Genomic DNA, 14,465 nt, shown 5'->3' with positions numbered 1-14,465 from the left:
TAGTCAGTGCGAAGTGGTTGGAAGTAGATATTGATCAACAACTTAAGAATGCCTGCAAAGATTGTTAAAATATGCGGAATACGAAAACTTGATGATGCCATTGCTGCAATAGATGCTGGTGCAGATATGCTAGGTGTGATTATGGTACCAGGCAGAAAGAGAACTGTTGATCATGCAGAAGCGAAGTTGATTGCCAAAGCTGCACTAACCTCCAGATTTGATAAGAGCAGACGATTTGTTAGTGCGAAGGAGTTAAATGAATACATCGCAAGCCAGTCATTTGCGTCTTTCGAAGACTACCTACTTGCATACCGTGATCTCATACTAAAAAACGGACCTTTTCTTACTGGGGTATTCAGAAATCAAAATCCTAAAACGGTCTTTGAGCTTGCAGAAGAACTTAATCTTGACTTCATTCAACTACATGGTAGTGAAGATCCTGCTGAATATATGGCATTGAATTCAGAAAGAAAGTTTGGTATAGTCAAGAGATTTGTTATCCCCACACAGACAGCCTCCATGACTGATTTCTTGAAAACCTTGTCTGACAGTAAGGATATGGGTTTTGCATTGCCTTTACTAGACTCAGAGCTAGGTGGAGAGGGTAAACCTATTGACTGGTCGCTTATTAACGACTTGCAGGGATCATACATCTTGGCTGGTGGTCTCACTCCAGATAATCTCATAAGCACTAAAAAATACTCGGATAAAATCGTTGGATACGATGTGAGTGGCGGTGTTGAGGACGAGAATGGCGAAAAGGTTCATGATAAAATACGTCTGTTCGTTACAGAGGGCAAAAAAATAGGTATACAGAGCCAATAGATGGTATTAATTTAGATTCTATACACATTACACATCACACATAAGCCTTAGTCATCCTGATCCCAGTTGCCAGGTCTGCGCTGCTGAGGAACCTGTGGACCACCTGCTCTCTTGGCCATGATTATTTGGTCGATGGATAATATGGTACTGGCGGCTTCGGTTGCAAAGGTGATGGCAGACCGTTTTGTGGACAAAAGGTCGTATATGCTGTGTTCCTTAATATCCAACAACCCGTCATCAGTGCTGTTTTCAACATCAATACCTTTGCACAAACCTGAGTTGTTCTCAGCAGAGTGAGCGGCATGCAAAGCACTCAATACTTCGGTAGAGTCCAAGCCTGAGGTTTCGGCCAAAACTCTTGGGACAACTTCGAATGCCTTGGCATAGTTCTTGATGGCTAGCTGCATTAAGCCTGGTGTCCTCTCGCCGTATTGGGTCAATAACTTGACAAGCTCAATCTCCACGGCACCAGCTCCCGGTAAGAGGGCGTTATCCTGGACCAATCCTTTAATTGCATTAACACCATCATCAATAGCTCTCTCGAGGTCATCTAAATTGTTCTGAGTAGCACCTCTGAGGATGATAGTGGAGGTTCTGGAGACGGAGGCATCATCTTGTCTAAAAATGGTAACTCTGTCGCCACCAATTTCTTTAGTCTCAATAACGTCAATCGTACCCATTTCCTCGGGCATAGGAGCACCAAGTCTTGGCAAGGGAGTGGCGCCACAAACCTGGCAAACACGGCGAATGTCAAACTTCGAAGGAACCTTCAATACCAAAATGTCGTACTTGTTGAAGTAATGAAGAGCTAACTCACCAATGGAGGAGCCTGCGATGACGACACGAACGCCAGAGTCGTAGATCTCCTTACACATTTGATCCAACTGCTTTTCTTCGCCCTTGGAGAAGTCCAACATCTCTTGAGCATCATGAAGCAATACGGTACCCTTAGTTTCAGTTGTAGAGATGTCGATTGGACAAGTGAACACGACAACCTTCAGCTTTTCAGTGATGTTCTCAACGTGCCCTTCTGGCTCTCTTGGAAACACCATACCCTTCACAACCTCTGAGTTGGACAAGGAAGAGCCCATGATCTTCACCACTCTAACGTTGTCAATATTGAACGCCTGAGGTTTCTTTGGATTTATGATCATTCTCACGGCCTCCACCACGAGCTTTGAAATGGAGTCCTCAAGCCCAAATTGCTTAGCGGCAATGACAGGTTTGATTACTTTCAAAAGCTCTTCAGGTTCCACGATGTTCTTTACGCGGTCCACCACAAGCTTCTCCAACGTCTCTTGCAAAAACTTGTTGGCCATGTTGTAGCCCTGAATGATTTCAGGCACACTTAGACCGAGATTGATCAATTTTTCAGCAATGTTCAACAACTCTCCACCCAATACTATCACCAAGTTGGTGTTGTCGCCCATCTCAAACTCCTGTTGTTTCGAGGCTTGGATTAGAAGTTTCACCGCAGGGTGCACAATTTCCAATTCATTGATGATGGTTGCAGCATCATTGGTGATGAACGTTCTGTCGTGTTTATTTACAAGAATCTTGTTTCTTCCAGAAGGTCCCATAGACGTGAGCACGATGGAGCTGATCTCTCTAACCGCCTCAATGTTACGGATCATGGCGCCATCTGAGGCGGAGTACAGCGAGTAGCCCTGCTTAAAAAGCCCTGCGTTGGGTGCTGAAGGCAATTTGAGGGACATTGTGGGAAAGCTGTGTTAGTTGGTTGATCTAAATGCCTTGAAGGGTAACAAAATTTTGATGGTCCTAAAAAGTGTGGTCACGTGATGCCAATCATGTACTCGGGATCCTCAAATTACCAGACCCTGATTACTGGCAATTGTGAATAGGTTGTTAAGTACTTGATCTCATCTGTTTTCTTTAATTAGGAGGCTGTTGTGGAATACTTCTTCGTATGATGTGTTTGAACACCTTTTGATGTGAAAGTGCTTAGTGCCCTAGCGAACGATGTACTATACATGTAAAGCATCATGCTATAGAATGTTATTCGATTGAGAGGACGACCTCTCGTAAAGAATCATTTGCAATTGCATTGTATTCTTTGATTTTAACATTGTTGTCACATGAAGGTAGATATGCAGTCATTTTCAATTTTTTTGCTATAGATGAAGGAAGGATTGATCAGATTACTACATCTAAATAAATATCAATCAAGATTCAATGTCATCGCATGATTCTTAAGCTTCAGCTTGCGCCATCTGTCTGCATTTCAAGCAAAATTATTATCAATACTGTCAAAGGTCAAGCTCGTCGATGGACTTGCCCACGTATGGGCGTAATTTGTCGATAGAAGTATTATCTCCTGTGAAATACTCCCCAAGGCTCTTGTTGTAGATTTCAAGAAGCTTCTCGTACCTGTCCAAAGTTTGCCTTTGCTCCTTCATTTCTCGCTCGTATTTGGAGATGTTGTTCTGAAGCTGTTGCTGGGCCTGTTTCTTGCGTTGCCTACACTTAGACGCTGCAATTCTGTTTCTTTCGAGCAACCGCTCTTTCTTCCATGCGGCCGTACCGGGGATGGGCCCGCCATCTGCTGAGTAAATTACCTCGTTATTATAAATGAGTTGATGGTTGGGAGGCGGCACGCCTGCCACGTCTTCCAAATGGCTGCTCGAGCGAGGAGTCCTTTCTCCTGCCATTGAAGCGTCTCCTCTCGGAGGCGGAGCGGCCAGTTCAGAGCGTAGCGGCTGATGTTCTGAGTGCGGAGGCGGAGGATGAGCTGAGGTGGGAAACGTACCCGAAATATCGTGATGTGGTGGTAGTGGCCCTGTTGGTTGCCCAGGTGGCCCATGTTGACCAGAAATCGTGCCTGGGGGCTGAGAGGGAGCCTGTAAATGTAAGTCGGGTTTGGATTCCTCCATTTTGGGGCCCTGAGAGGGATGCTGGGAGCGGTGCAAAAATTCCGATTGCAGAGCCACACCATGTACCTCGTATGGGAGCATACGAGGCTCGCTAACCAAAGGCTGGCCCGGGTCCACTGACTGGAGCTGTTGCTGCGGTTGCTGTTGTTGCTGTTGTTGGTGAGGAGGTTTGAAAGGAAGATCACTGAGTTCATCGTAGGAATCATCATCTGCGTATAAGGCCTCGTGGTTGATAATCTGGCCAATTTGACCATTGGAGATGGATATTCTCCTTCGTCTTTGTACCCCTTGCTCGTTGGTGTAGGGTAGAAAGAACGTTGAGTCGATGATGGGCGGATTAGTAATCGGGTACAGGTTGACATCGAACGGGTTGTGATTGTTCCAGCTGATGAAGCCGTTTTTTGGCTCGACGTGGCCCAACTCGTGTGGCTGTTGATGAGGAGCTCTTTGTTGGGGAACCATTTGGGGTTGTTGCTGCTGTGGAGGTCCTTGGAGCGGATCGTTGGATGGATTGTGCGCCATCATTGCAAGAGCAAGTTTGATAAACAGAAAATGCACAAGAATATAAAGAAAGATGAGTGACTCAGACTGTGGGCAGAGTCTGCGTGTGCCCCAATAGTTTGGGAGTTTTAGGGTTAGGACGGCTCTTTTGACTAAAGATGTGTGTTCGCAAGAAACTAGTCAGTGAGGCCCTGTGAGGTCTAGCACCAGTGAGTTAGGTACAGGCGGGCAGGCATGGGGAGGCAGGCGTAGGCAAGGAAAAAAAGGAAGGAAAAACCCGAGGGAATGATGGACACGAAAAAAGAAAGCCCTCAAAGTATGGAAGCGCCCATGAAATGTGTCAAGCGGTTCCGCCTTTTTTCTCCTCTCCTTCTCTCGTTTTCTAGTAGATTGGTGTCAATTGTCCATTGCTAACTGTGCAACAAATACTTAGCAGCCATTTCGCGGCAGGCAGGGCACAAAGTGTGCGGGCCGCCGAGTTAACCGTGGGTCCATGCAAATACGAGAAAACCATCGGCAAGCACACATTCTGCGATCACCATTGCTAGGGATGAAAACAAGCATTTTGAATTTCTCCGATAAATGACCTCGGCCCAAGTACCAGAGAAAGCCCGAGGGCGTGATTTCACAAAAGCTTCTCTGCAATTAATTGCAAACTTGCCTAGCCACTTCCTGTGAGACAATTTGCAACCGTTTTTGAGGCAGGCCTGACCCCGTCCATGCCCTGCCTGGAACAGCAACCATTACGCCTCGGAGCTTAGGACGCCAACTTAAAGCCGGCGGGGACCAAGAACAGAGTTTTGATCCCAAGGCTCTATTGAGTTTCACCTGGAAGCTCACTATCAGCAAAATAAACGGCCAATGATGTGTGACATCACAGTCTCTGCCGCCATCGTGCGCAAGGGTCTGCCGCAGGGCTTCCGAAGTAGTGGCTATGGAGGGTATTAGTTTGAATAAATCATATGAGTTAAATCCAGCTTCTTCATATGATCTCCTCTTTATTTGGGTTATCAGATGTTCTTCTGGGTCCCCCTCAATTATGGTAGCTTCATCACTTTCTTCGACTCACTGGCCTGCCGCGAGCATTGGGTACACTATTCACTCACTTACAGTAGACTCAAGCTCGATGGCCACCAAGCGGACCATTCACGTCTCCAAAATTTTGATTGTGGTCTTTTTACGCTTTGTCCAAATCGCTGCAATTGTCTTGATTTGAGTAGCTCGAGGAGGATAGGTCCACGGCTCACCTCTACACCTGCCTCTCTCGCATGAGCACTGTACCACACTCTGCTCACAGTGTAGAATACTTGACTTCCCCAACAGCACCAAAGGCACTCATGCCCCAAATTGAAGAGCTCGCTGACCTCCTTCGTGCCAACGGATACAATCCCTCGGGTATCGACTCGGCCCTAGGAGGGTACGAGATCCCAGCTGAGGAGGGGCACGAGTACGCCTTCCAGTTTATAGTCGAGAACCAGCGAGGAATGAAGTTCTTCGGCATTCCTTGCTTCAACAAAAAGTCCTTGATCCCCGTGCTTGATCCGCCTCAGTACACGAGAATCGACGGCCTGAGAGTGACGCTTTCTGATGAGCACATTGAGAACTACCCGTTGCCTGATTTGGGATGGAAATGGGGCTGGGACCTGTGGTATGTGTTGATGTTGAACGATGTGGATGAGCAAGGCTGGATGTACCTGAGCATTGTGTTTCGGAAGCGTTCCCATTGGCATGGGAAGTATTATTTTGGGAACTTCGTGAGGAGACGGCTCTGGGTACGCCTCAGGGTGAGAGCGCTAGCGAAGGAAAGCGAAGGTGGTGAAGGGGTTGCTGAAGGACCTGAGGAGTTGCTGCTGGAGTTGCAGCTGGTTATTCCTTTAGACGGTATGGAGCGTCAGGCAGAGTTATCGCTGGATACCCCTGGAAAACAAAGGGTACCTATTAAGCTGGTGGCCACGTTTGCGTGAGCATTGAGAGTCGAAGCAGGCTCCACGAAGCGCTCAGTGGGTATGTCGCTGAGTGATTTGCTTTAGTATGGTAGACACGGGAGGATATAGGATCTTTATAGATAACAGGCGAAAGGTAGGAGCAACTCCCTTTTGGCAGTACTTGAAGAGGATTTAACGATACTTCCGCCAGGTAAGCGTCAAATTGTATCAATTTCTGTTCGAAATGCTTTCCATCTGATTTTTTATTTTGTTCAATTAATTTTTTACACAAGTCTTATTTCCTATTGTTCGTTATATTTCAACTTATTGACGCGATTGTGTGGATACGCGTATCTATTGTGAACATCATTTACAATGAATACAAAAGATTTGTCGTTGGCAATCTATGTTGCCAGATTCAAGTATTACAATGGCTGTCTCTCTATAGATGGTATGGTTTTACCTTTAATTGTGCATGTGTATTCTCATATCTAACCTCAGATTCTGTATCGACAATTGGAAAGTCACTATTGCCAGAGAAACCAACTGGCAGGTGTCGGGAAACGAAAACAGCCGTCAAGTTTGGCTTCAAATATTCTAAGGATGTCATGAAAATAAACAAGAAGAAAAGAGATATCAGCTGTGAAAAGGCGAATGGCCTGGATATACGAAATATCATTTGCATCTTGAAGAGCCAGTGCAAGCACGAGGCAACAAACATTTCCGTTGACATCGCTACAGAGTGTCGAGAAATAATTGATCGGGTAAAGATGAAATTCAACTTTCAAACGTTGTCTCGCTGGGTCACGGATCTTGTGGAATGTCTAGTGCTAGCGTACGGCTTTGAATTCGAACCTTCTGAGGCAACAGAAGAGCTCATTCAAATTGTGTTGGACAGCATCCATCTTCTTATTGGCAAAAATAAAACCACGCGTTTTACCGACCAGTTGCTCGCTATTTTCATCGAATTGGCGTCTGAGGCACATCCTAAGGAGAAAGCCAAAGTAGCACGCTCGCTAATTGAATCCACATCGCCATTTGAATTATCCAGGCCTTTTTTCAAATCTCAAGTACTTGCAAATTGCTTTTGTGTTTGTCAGGGGAAGATTCTTCAGCAGTTGCTTACGTTGGTGCATGTCTACGTTACAACATACGATTCAGAGAGAATCAAGTGTGCAAGGTCCACGATTTTAGCGTCAATTTTATACTTCGACCATCATGAAGTCCTAGAAATCTTCAATTCATTAAGTTGGTAACAATTCTAACTATGGAGTCCCATTGGGACCATGCATTATGATACAGTCTAGCGAAGGATGATCTAGATGTTCGTCTCGTCTTCAAAAGAAGAGCTTTGAGTGTTTGATGTTGCTCTTCCAATCATCTCAAGAGCTTTGCAGCGTTGCGGCCAACGAGATAGCTCACACCACTGCAGAAAGTTGTGACAGAAACAAGGTACCCAAAGTATTCAAATGCAAGGGATGTGGTTTCATGCATTTGAGTTACCTCATCGATCCAAGGAAGAAGTACCAAACCCCCAATATAGAACATTTGCAATGCTGTGTTGACTTTGCCTAGAAGATTGGGATGCACTGTATGTGTGGGGATTGACAAGTCTGCAAGCCTTTTGAAGGTCTTCGGAGGGGGTAGTGACTTCCACCTGACATAGATTCCAACAAAACTGAGCAACACATCACGACCTAGTATGAGCGTTGCTGCATACCAGGGCATAATGTGTTGCACGGAGAGTGCCACAGTGCAAACTGTCATCAAGAATTTGTCTGCTGCGGGGTCTAAAATAGAGCCTAGCACAGATTTGAGATTGTACCTCCTTGCAATGAACCCGTCCACGAAGTCCGTGACGCAAGAGTACACAAATAACGAGATTGCAGGTGTCGATTGGCCCGTGGCTAAGAAGCAGCCTATAAATGGGGTTGTTGCTATTCTGGTCATAGTAAGTATGTTAGGTATCGTGTATATCTGTGACGAGATATCCGGCGGGATATGCAATGAAGTCTTTGTATTAAGCAGAGGTGTCTCAGGTTTCCCGGATGCAACGGAAGGTTTTTCTTTTAGCTCTTCTATCTTCTTTCGAAGATGTACAAAGGAGGTACTGAAGTCGTGGTGTAATCTCGGGACCGGCGCAAGGAACCGTTGGCGGCTGCATAGCTTTGATGATATGCCTAACCTCCACGGGCTTAGCAATCTTAAAGAACGTGAAGGGTTTGCAACAAGCATTGAAGACGTGGGGTTCAGAATCAAGAGCCAGTAGTGAAAATTTCAACTTATGCTTGATCGCGCGATACAAATTGCGATAACGATGATATGCATCAAAACGACATCACATCGATGCGTATGAGTATATTGAATTATGAGGTGAAATTAAACCTTTCTATTTACTTTGGCAATCCCTTGTCGTTGACCAAGCTCTGGTCGGTTGACTGAGGGCCTGGGCCAATTCCCGTCAAGATGATCCTACTGACACCCTTGTAAGCGTCGGTGTCAAATTCGATGTCAGAGTCGATGAATTGGCTCTTCTTCTCGGTGACCTTCTCCCAACCAGGGACTTTGCTGAAGTACTTGTGGATCAATCCAAGGACCTTGTTCTCGTTTTGTTCCTCGTAATATACCACAGCATTTGGACCAGCATCGAAAGTGTATGCAGCAACGATCTTACCTTCTTGTTCATTTAACTTGTGAATCAACTTGATGATTTTCTTGGAAGTATCATTCAAGTAGAAGATCGGAGGCACGGAGTCCAAGCACACCGCATGAAAAGAGTTGGAATCCTTCATGGTCAAATCACCAAACACCTCAAAGTCACGGTCTTGGATAGCTTTCTTCATATCCTCGAATCTTTTTGGAACAACCTCCTTGATACGGTATTGGAACAAGTCTGATGTGGCAACGGTGCTCTGCATACCTGTGGTCAGCGGGGTGTCCTTCTTGTCGTCAGACACCACCAAGATGGCAGCCTTCATCAGAGGCCAATGGTCGACAGGGGCCACCTCCACTGCCTTTGAGTCCAGGCCATCCTCTTTATCGCCCATCTCCCATGCAACATATCCACCGAACAATGATCTGCAAGCAGATCCAGAACCCTTTCTTGCGATCTTGGAAATTTCAGACATCAGCTGCGGGAGCTCGTACAATTTGGCAATGGCGCTCACCAAAGCAGCAAAGCCAGCAGCAGAAGATGCCAATCCAGCAGCAGTTGGGAAGTTGTTTTCCGAGACGATGTGAAGGCCCCATTCGGACAATTTAGGTAAGGATGGGTTTTGGTCCTCCAACTCCTTCCTCAACTTCTTCAAGTCTCTCAAGCATGCAATGGTTCTTTCGCCCTTTATTCCTTCTTCTTTGCCATTCAACCACAAGTTGTCGCTTTTGAAGTCCGGCGATGTTGCAGCTGAAGTCAATGTTCTCAAGTCATTTTGGTCCAAAGTCACTGAGATGGAGGAGTTAGTAGGAAGATTGAGGGTTTTGTCTCTTTTTCCCCAATACTTGAGGGTCTGCTGGTTAGTTATACGGAAAGCTTAAGACATCTTAGTTACATACAGCAATGTTCACGGGGGCAGTGGCCGAGGCGGTGAAAATCAGCATTGGTGAGAGTTGGTGAAGGGCTGATTTTTGTTGAAGTTCGCGAGCCTCGTATACTGAAATAGTACGCGCAGAGATCAAGGTGAGTTTGGTGATTCGATGTTGATTTCGACATACAAATAGTTATACAGAGATTGCTTAAAAAAAAAAAAGGAAAGGTGTTGAGAAATTTCGACCCCATGCTCATGAAAACTGATAGATAATGAGTAGTGATTTTAAGCTTTACTTTCTTATTATTCGAGAAAAGCTTACTGCTTCTTCCATCTCCACAATCTGGCTTTGCAGTCACCACTTCCAGTGGCGAATACACCCTCAGTACCCAGAGAGTTAAATGAGACGGCGACAGATATGACAGAGTTGCGGTGACCTTGCAACATCAACAATGGGTTACCAGAGAACTGGTCCCAGAAAATGACTCCACGATCCTTGGATCCGGACAAAATGTACTCACTGTCTGGGGTTGAGCAGACACTCAACACAAAGTCCTTGTGGCCAATGTAGGTGACCTCGCAACTAGACTTCTTGGCAATAGACTGGCCGCTGACTGCGCCTTCAGTCTTGCCTTCAAGATTCCACAACTTGACTGTTCTATCCAAGGAGCCAGATGCAATCTGATTACCGTTGGTCGAGAAGGCGACGGAGTAAACAGAGTCCTGGTGGCCATTGCCGCTCTCGTTACCGGAGTCCAATCTTTCAACAAGGAAACCAGTGGAAGAGTCCCACACCCTCACGGTCTTGTCCAAGGAACCGGCAGCGATCAACTTGCCGTTTGGCGAGACAGCAACAGTAGTGACGCCGTCCTCAATGGACAACGTCAAGGAGCATGTAGAGGATCTCAAGTCCCAAATCCTCACGGTGCGATCACCGGAGCCAGACACCAAACGGTCACCGTCAGGGAAGAAGTCCAACGAGTAGATGTCCTGCTCATGGCCTCTCAAGATCTTGATGATTCTCTTTGTTGACAAGTCCCAGATTCTGATCAACTTGTCCTCAGCACCGGTAGCCAAAAGCTTGCCGTCGGGCGAGAAGCAGACCGATCTAATGTACAAGTCGCCATTAGCGTTCGAAGCCGCCGAATTGGCACCAGCATCCTTGTCCCCTTCACCCTCACCTTCGACAGAGGTGCTGTTGGAGCTGTTGTCATCGATCAACTTGGCGATCAAAGCACCAGTCTTGACGTCGAACACTTGGGTGGTCTTGTTACAACCGGTTGCGATAAACTCGCCATTTTTGGAGAACTTGACGCAGCAAACCACGGAGGAATGGTCCAAAGATTGGACCAAGTCCACGTCCAAGTCACGCTTGAACGCAGGGTTGTAAAGCACGTAGAAGTCTGGGGTCTGTTTCTTAAAGTCTGGGTTGGCCTTTGCAACGTCCAAATCAGCAAGGAAAGGAGGAATCTCTTTAACGTGCAAATTCTTTTCCTGAGGGTTGACAATGTACTGGGATTTATCCACCACGGTCAAACTCGAGGAGAATTCCAGAGCTTTCGATGGGTCCTTCACGGTTGACTCGGATCTGGACACGTTAGGCAGCTTTTTGGCCTCGGCCTTAGGAGGTTTAATAGACCCCGGTTGCAGAGCTGGCTGCTGCTGCTGCTGCTGTTGCTGCTGCTGATGGGAAACTGGTGGTGGAGGCTGCTGCTGGGGCTGAGGAGGCTGCTGAGGCTGCTGCTGATGTTGTTGTTGTTGGTACGAGTAAGGGTACTGAGGCGTGGGGGCGCCGTTGGGCTTGCCCAGATGGGCCTGTCTGTCTCTGTTTTCCAACTCTGTCTTCAATCTCAAGATCTCCTCCTCGTAGGCCTCCTTAATCTTTCTATGGGCCATTTCCAACTCATACACTGTCTGGCGGATCTGCTGCATTTCTGCAGTCTGCTGGTTGCACTTCAAGTCGTAATCCTCCTTCACTTTGGAGTAGTTTGATGCCTCATGGTAGGCAAAGTCGAATTCTTGCTTGATGGAGTCCAACAACTCGTTGAGTCTTCGTTGGTGTTCTCTTTTCTGCAGTTGCAGCTGGCTCTGTGATTGCTGCAGCTGTGAATTGGCATACACCGACATGGCTCGCGTGGATGGGGCACAGAATTAGAGATTAATTGGGCTTGATGAGCGGCGTATTAATGAAATGAAGAAAAAGGGCTAACGGTGTAATTTGGTTGAAGCCTATCTGGAGATAAGCGGGAGAATGGACGAAGGACTGTAAATGGTTGAGAAATTGAGGTGAGAAAAAAATGGGAGCGGTGTGTCTACATGATTTTTTTTTCGATTTCGTGAATCTCGACTAAAGGAATTCTCACCAACTCACCCACAGATACAACCAACCAACTAAACGACCAGCGCTCACATGACTAAAGGAAGGAAAGGCTAATAGAGATGGAAAAAAAAAAAGTATAAATACAGGGCTATACCCACTTTTGAATTTTTTCCAGTATGATCGAATGCTCTTTTTCTTGTGCCCCTATTAGCTTCTCTCCAGGGTCCAGCTTGTGCCTTGCTTCTATTGATGCGAAGAAGAAGCAGGAGCCAGCGTGGTGGGAGCCAAAGGGAGCTGTGCGCGCTGGGTAGGATGGGGTGCACCCCGTGAAGGCGAGGTGGGCGCTGGGTGACGAAAGCGCACGGTGGCCAAAAATGCGGAAACCAGGAAGGAAAACGGATGACAGCACATCGGGAAGGACTAGCACCAGGGCCGGTGTGGTAGCTTATTTGTGTGCAGGTCGGAGGTTGTAGCAGCCACTGTGAAACGGTGGAATTTGCAAGAGTGGGGGTTTTAAGGAAAAGATTCAGTTGGTGGGTAGTATTATAAAAGGAAAGAAGCGGCTGGCTTGAAAATTGTATCGAGTGGCTCTTCTGATATGTGACAGATCTGGTTGGTTGAAACTCAGAAATTGTGCTGGCTTTCGGTTACCCCAGGTAATCCCAATTGTTGCTGAATTGGAAGCAACCTCCAACAACTGTTGACAAGCTTCAGGAGAGGTTCAATCCTACGCCACTGGCTTCAGGTCGACCAATTATTAAGCTACAGAGCTTTCTTCTGAGACAGTTTGTTTTCAACTTCAATTACGACTTCATGGCATTGGTGAAGAAGAGAAACACATTTGCATGTCAGGTGCCCGCTTAGGTAGCCAGGCTTATTGCAATTACTATCTCGTCACAAAGTGGAGGATATTACTTCTCTAAGACTGCGAGTTTCACCCTTCTTCTCACTCCCATCTTTTCGCAGCCATAACCTGGGCCGCTACTCTCATTTCATAACACTTCTCTAAGCTGAAGAGGAATTCCTAAGCTTGAATTCTCTAAGCATCACATCACAGTTTCAAGGTAACCCATAAATCCTTTCTCGACCGCTTTCATTGCTCCTTTCTCTGCCCATCTTGCTCTTCCCTTCACCTTTGGTAGTTCGCACCCCCCATACATGTATCACCTCACTTACTCCACCATCAAATTCTCACTACTACACCCTTCATTCATGGTTTACTTGGGCAACAAGATCTTTCGAGGCAAGAAGGAGCAAGAGGCTTTCGATAAGACGTTTGCAGGAAGGTACCAGAAGCTTCTCCGGAAGAATCACTTTCTTTTCTTTGGCCTCCCTTTTATGCTAAGCATTTACGCTGGGGCCTTGTACCTCCAAAAGTTCACTGCTGTGAAGTGGGAGAAGTATGACGAGAAACACAGGCAGTTGAGTGAGGACGAGATGCTCAGCATGATTGACAAAAAACGGTCTTTTGATAAGCGTGACGACTACTATAGACTTCAGGGTCTCTTAAAAGACCACACCGAGGACGTTCAGGATGATTACGAGATCGTACGTGTGCAGAGAAGGAAAGAAGACGAACCCGTTTGGTGGAAGCCTCTGAGTTGATCGAGGTGGGAGTTTAGGGTCGTTGATGTTGTACCTTTTCGGATAAAGCCGACGACACAAGGATGTAAGACGGCTTCGAGCCTCTGGGAGTCTTGCCTTAGATGACTCCTCAGAATAATTTGGCCTGTTCGAATAAATTTAAGCCTTAGCAACAGCTCCTTTGCCCGCATTTACCTGCCTTGTTGAAGTAATGAGCATTGACCGCTATATTCTGGTGAGTCGGACTCGACTTTCAGAGCGTTACACAAACGCATTTCGCTACATTTCATATCATTTCATTTCATTTCACTGTTTATAGTTTGACATGCATAGCCAAATCGTACGTACCCATCTTGGGCGGTCTATGGATAAACGCGAAAAAGTATAGTACATTATCATCGCATCTCATCGCATCTCAAGCTCAAGTACATATGGTATCCTTTTCGTGTGAGGTCTGCAACGACACTATCGTTAAGAAGAAGTTGGACCAGCATCGCTCCAGATGTCCCGATGCCTATTTCACATGTATAGACTGCTCCACTACCTTCAACGGGACTGAGTACCGTTCGCATACCCAGTGCATCTCGGAAGCCGAAAAATATGAGAAAGGCTTGTACAAGGGCAAGAAACAGAACCCCAAGCCTGTTGAGAAGAAACAGGAATCAAGGCCCGATACTTCTAAACCTGACGCCAAGCCTGTCAAGACTTCCAAAGAGAAGTCCAAAAAGTCCAAGGACAGGTCTGAATCTCTTGACCTTAAAAAGTATGCCAATGGGTCATTATACAAGGTAGTCAAGGCGATCAGTAGCGATACTAAGAAGGGCAAGAAAGATGTGTTGAAAAAGCTTCAAGTAAAGGTTGAGGATGGTAAAATAGTCCTTTCCATGTGAGACGT

General features: G+C 46.4%; 9 protein-coding genes across 9 annotated transcripts; 5 read left to right on the top strand and 4 right to left on the bottom strand. All coding sequences in view use genetic code 12, as the record gives it.

Annotated features, from left to right (window-relative positions):
- Positions 1 to 48: 48 nt before the first annotated feature.
- On the top strand, positions 49 to 825 carry TRP1 (phosphoribosylanthranilate isomerase TRP1; the record flags this gene model as incomplete). Its single annotated transcript, XM_029033380.2, has 1 exon — positions 49 to 825. The coding sequence occupies one exon, from the start codon at positions 49 to 51 to the stop codon at positions 823 to 825; it is 777 nt and encodes a 258-aa protein (XP_028891972.2).
- A 47-nt stretch (positions 826 to 872) lies between these two features.
- CCT8 (chaperonin-containing T-complex subunit CCT8) lies at positions 873 to 2,540 on the bottom strand (the record flags this gene model as incomplete). The annotated part of the gene is made up of 1 exon (XM_029033381.2): positions 873 to 2,540. One exon carries the CDS (start codon positions 2,538 to 2,540, stop codon positions 873 to 875), a length of 1,668 nt encoding a protein of 555 aa, XP_028891973.2.
- Positions 2,541 to 3,092: 552 nt separating this feature from the next.
- RCA1 (Rca1p) lies at positions 3,093 to 4,241 on the bottom strand (the record flags this gene model as incomplete). Its single annotated transcript, XM_029033382.2, has 1 exon — positions 3,093 to 4,241. The coding sequence occupies one exon, from the start codon at positions 4,239 to 4,241 to the stop codon at positions 3,093 to 3,095; it is 1,149 nt and encodes a 382-aa protein (XP_028891974.2).
- Positions 4,242 to 5,485: 1,244 nt separating this feature from the next.
- CJI96_0003112 (uncharacterized protein) lies at positions 5,486 to 6,181 on the top strand (the record flags this gene model as incomplete). Its single annotated transcript, XM_029033383.2, has 1 exon — positions 5,486 to 6,181. The coding sequence occupies one exon, from the start codon at positions 5,486 to 5,488 to the stop codon at positions 6,179 to 6,181; it is 696 nt and encodes a 231-aa protein (XP_028891975.2).
- A 336-nt stretch (positions 6,182 to 6,517) lies between these two features.
- Positions 6,518 to 7,398, top strand: CJI96_0003111 (uncharacterized protein; the record flags this gene model as incomplete). Its single annotated transcript, XM_029033384.1, has 2 exons — positions 6,518 to 6,593; positions 6,644 to 7,398. The coding sequence occupies 2 exons, from the start codon at positions 6,518 to 6,520 to the stop codon at positions 7,396 to 7,398; spliced, it is 831 nt and encodes a 276-aa protein (XP_028891976.1).
- Positions 7,399 to 8,535: 1,137 nt separating this feature from the next.
- Positions 8,536 to 9,739, bottom strand: MVD (diphosphomevalonate decarboxylase MVD1; the record flags this gene model as incomplete). Its single annotated transcript, XM_029033386.2, has 2 exons — positions 8,536 to 9,648; positions 9,695 to 9,739. 2 exons carry the CDS (start codon positions 9,737 to 9,739, stop codon positions 8,536 to 8,538), a joined length of 1,158 nt encoding a protein of 385 aa, XP_028891978.2.
- Positions 9,740 to 9,984: 245 nt separating this feature from the next.
- Positions 9,985 to 11,793, bottom strand: TUP1 (chromatin-silencing transcriptional regulator TUP1; the record flags this gene model as incomplete). Its single annotated transcript, XM_029033387.2, has 1 exon — positions 9,985 to 11,793. One exon carries the CDS (start codon positions 11,791 to 11,793, stop codon positions 9,985 to 9,987), a length of 1,809 nt encoding a protein of 602 aa, XP_028891979.2.
- Positions 11,794 to 13,198: 1,405 nt separating this feature from the next.
- On the top strand, positions 13,199 to 13,591 carry CJI96_0003108 (uncharacterized protein; the record flags this gene model as incomplete). Its single annotated transcript, XM_029033388.2, has 1 exon — positions 13,199 to 13,591. One exon carries the CDS (start codon positions 13,199 to 13,201, stop codon positions 13,589 to 13,591), a length of 393 nt encoding a protein of 130 aa, XP_028891980.2.
- Positions 13,592 to 14,001: 410 nt separating this feature from the next.
- Positions 14,002 to 14,460, top strand: CJI96_0003107 (uncharacterized protein; the record flags this gene model as incomplete). Its single annotated transcript, XM_029033389.2, has 1 exon — positions 14,002 to 14,460. One exon carries the CDS (start codon positions 14,002 to 14,004, stop codon positions 14,458 to 14,460), a length of 459 nt encoding a protein of 152 aa, XP_028891981.2.
- Between the last annotated feature and the right edge of the window lie 5 nt (positions 14,461 to 14,465).

The sequence above is a fragment of the Candidozyma auris genome, chromosome 3 (genome assembly GCF_003013715.1).
Source record: "Candidozyma auris chromosome 3, complete sequence".
Taxonomy (NCBI): Eukaryota; Fungi; Ascomycota; class Pichiomycetes; order Serinales; family Metschnikowiaceae; genus Candidozyma; species Candidozyma auris.
This window is presented reverse-complemented; position numbering and strand designations above follow the sequence as displayed.